The sequence below is a fragment of the Perca flavescens genome, chromosome 7 (assembly GCF_004354835.1).
Source record: "Perca flavescens isolate YP-PL-M2 chromosome 7, PFLA_1.0, whole genome shotgun sequence".
Lineage (NCBI taxonomy): Eukaryota > Metazoa > Chordata > Actinopteri > Perciformes > Percidae > Perca > Perca flavescens.
Window position 1 is genome coordinate 17998985 of NC_041337.1, and position 3273 is coordinate 18002257.

A 3273-nucleotide genomic window follows, 5' to 3' on the forward strand; every position below is an offset into this window, starting at 1 on the left:
ATTCTCTATGTATACTGTACTTGTCACTATTGAATAAACTTTTAATGAGTGAATAAAATTAACTTTTCTGTCATATGCTAAGTGTGGTGTTGCTTTTTAATTTGATGTTAGAGTCATTTACTGCAACTATTCAACTACAAATCAAGTACAATGTTGACTGTAAAATTACTACTAAGCCTTGGAGGTTTGCACTCTACTGATTACAGTAATTCATACAGTTTAAAAAGTACAAAAGAATAGAACTAATTAACCAGCTTAGATAAAAGAAAGCCCCCCCAAACAAAAGTTTCAAGACTTTTCATTGCTCTCTTCAATGGAAATATGCAGTCAAAAAGGCTTAACTTTACAAAATACAAGCTATACATTTTATGTTTCTGCTTGGTGAGCAGTCAGTGGCTCTCTTTACATATTGTAATTTCCCACGTCCAACATCTTCTCAATGGGCAGAAGAGGGTGTAGCGTGCCTCTGTCCTTGTGGAGCCACATTTGGTGCCATAAACAGCCACTGCAACAGCAGAATGATGGGGATAACCCTAAAATGAGATGAGTCCAGTGGAGTTTAATCCAATTAAGTCGGGTCAGACATGAGATGAGATGTTACACAGAAAATATCCAGATACAGTATACAACAACAATAACAACAACTAATCTAAAAAATACTGAAATAAGTAAAGAGTAATTCAGAGAGCATCAAATACAATTTGAGTTATTATTCAACGACGGAACCAGTCTTACCGGTCTAATGTGTTTTTCTTTAGGGTACAGACACATATGTTGAAAAAGAAGAATGCAAAATGTTTCTGGCAATGCCAAATCCAGAACACCAACTCAGACGCCTGTCTGAACAACAACTCCAGTCTGGGGAGGAAGAAAAGACTCACTGGAACACTGTACACCAAGTGAAATTACAATGCATTTCTAATTGCTCAATCAATTTTGGTGTCTCTGTGTAAGGGCATAACCCTTACACTACAACATAACCATGATCTAGAGTCTAGGTCAAGACAATGCTTATGAATTGGTCTGGGTTAGTAAGTGTAAATGGATTCCGCTAGATCCATCCAAAAGTTCAACTTATTTAGAAATGTGCTTTTTCGCTTCCTTGCTTAGAAATAGATGAGAGGATTGATACCACTCTTAAATATGGGAATGGTAATCTTCTCTTGAATTTCCCAAAATGTCAGCTGGTTTCTTTAAATCTGAGAAAACATGCATTTTTGTGTTACAAACAGAAGTAGGCATGAGCATTTCGGAACATGCAACCCTTTTTGTCCCCAATGGTTGGTACATTTATGTCTATGTTATGTAATGTGTGTTCAGTCAATGTATTACCTGTGCCTACTCTGGAGTAGTGCGTGAAACAACAGGATAAGAGTTACCAGCAGGTAGGATAAGATTCTCGCAGGAAGTCCAAACATGCTCAGATAGGTCACCATGTTGCTCAGCAGAACTTAAACAAAGAGGTTAACAAAGGCTTAGCGTAACAACCTGAATGTTTTGCTTCAGCCTTGATTCTGAAATGAACAACACATCATGTAGTTAACGGCTTGCATTAGTGGATTGCTAAATCTATTTTGACATACATACCGCAGACAGATTCTAATTTAAAATATTTTCTATAGACTACATCTGAACAAGTGTGTGTGTGTGTGTGTGTGTGTGTGTCTGTGTGTCAGCCATACCATTTTTTATCATGTCAAAATGGAGAAGAGGTTCTTTACTTGGTCGATTTCCGGTCAATTCATGCTCAGTAGAACTTCCAGTCTGCATGCGTCTATTGGTTATGAAAGATGTCAGTGTAATGGCCTCCTTTTCCACCTTCATCTCCTTTTCTTCCTCTATGGTGGCCTCCAGATTCATCCACGTTTTAGTTTGGTGAAAGTTATGTGGCCCTTGAGATACTTTGTGTATCATCAAATGTGGGGCAAGATCTGCACACAAGGGAAAGATGTGGAAGAGAAATAAAAAAAATGGGTCAGATCAAGTCTGCACATACATACCATAAATGTACATATCTTTAATTCTGCAGGTTTTTAACCCTGTAAAGTACAGTTGACTCACCATGGCACAGAAGGAAATGAACAGCATCCTTGTAGCCGCTGTGGTAGGCTTGTTCCAGAGTCTAAAGAGAGAAAGCAAGTTAAATGTTACAAAATGATCCTTTAGAGTATTTTTCACAGTGTCACTGTAGGACAAGTGCTTGACATTAGATAGTTTATGGGTTATTATATGTCATTATGTAGCTCAAAAACTATGAGATAATCTTCAAAAGAAAAAAAATCGGATTTCCTGAATAGTGTTCACTTGAGTCTAAATTGTTTTTTTTCTAAAAATGTTTCTAAAAATGTTAAGTAAGGGGCCTTACCTCTAACTTCATGGGGTAGAGAGCATTAATGATCCTGAAGCTGTTAGCCATGTTGCCCTTCAAGGTGGTGCCGCTCACCACCATGTCCCACATGCAAGGCTTGTCGGCGGGACAGATGTCTGTCTCTCCAGAGAATGGAGACACCGTCAAGGTTTGCATGCAGGGTACAGGCAGTGGCTGCATGCTGCTGAAACCCCCATCCAGATAATACTGTGAGATAAGATCACTTACATTACGATACAGACCAAACAATGTGCTCGAGATAAGTTTGTGAAAAGGCTATCAAATACTCACTACTCCTTTGAAGGATGGAGGCAGCATACCGCAGTACACAGGCACAAAGCAGCTGCATAGCAAAGCCTAAGGATAGCATGAGAATAGAAACTTTGTTGCTTCTAACCTGCTCAGGTTTCTTAAAAATCATTATGGTATGAATCTACCGTTCCAACTCACCTGCACTACATCTTCTTTGGACTGGAACTCAGACGTGACAATGTGCTTTCCATCAGACAGGCGTGTCATGGACACAAAAAGACGCCCATTGGCCAGTTGGTGCGCATCAGAAGGAACATGTTTGTGTAAAATACACTCTAACCAGTGGAAAACATTGATTGAAGTGTTAAACGGACCAAGTGTAAAAGCCTTCATCTGTTTGGCAAAATTCAGCATCTCATCTCGAATAGCACCTGTAAATAAAATAGAAGAGTTTGAGTCTGAAACAGTGATTACATGCAACAGAAGTAGATTTAGAAAAAAAGATAAAGTTGCTTACTCAGGCTCATTTCACAGACTACAGCAGCTGCTACCAGAGACCCAGCAGATGCACCCAGGACACAAGGTGCTGTGCGCAGTATCCAGGGTGCATAATTTAGTAAGCACTGGGAAACTCCTAGCTGGTAGGTGGCCAT

At 39.3% G+C, this 3273-nt stretch overlaps 1 protein-coding gene across 1 annotated transcript; it reads right to left on the reverse strand.

Moving 5' to 3' along the window:
• Positions 1 to 1502: 1502 nt before the first annotated feature.
• On the reverse strand, positions 1503 to 3273 carry pnpla1 (patatin-like phospholipase domain containing 1). The gene is made up of 7 exons (XM_028582587.1): positions 3138 to 3273; positions 2819 to 3051; positions 2660 to 2725; positions 2366 to 2575; positions 2062 to 2122; positions 1819 to 1931; positions 1503 to 1514 (listed from the first exon to the last, which is right to left on the reverse strand). Exons 1-7 carry the CDS (start codon positions 3271 to 3273, stop codon positions 1503 to 1505), a joined length of 831 nt encoding a protein of 276 aa, XP_028438388.1.

What these genes read in the sequence shown, in the direction of transcription:
- pnpla1 (XM_028582587.1), bottom strand. Translation starts at nt 3,273, where the DNA reads ATGGCCACCTACCAGCTAGGAGTTTCCCAGTGCTTACTAAATTATGCA. An exon ending in AGTCTGTGAAATGAGCCTGA is followed by an intron (nt 3,052 to 3,137) that starts GTAAGCAACTTT and finishes TTTTATTTACAG; the next exon opens with GTGCTATTCGAGATGAGATG. An exon ending in CTCCATCCTTCAAAGGAGTA is followed by an intron (nt 2,576 to 2,659) that starts GTGAGTATTTGA and finishes CTTATCTCACAG; the next exon opens with TATTATCTGGATGGGGGTTT.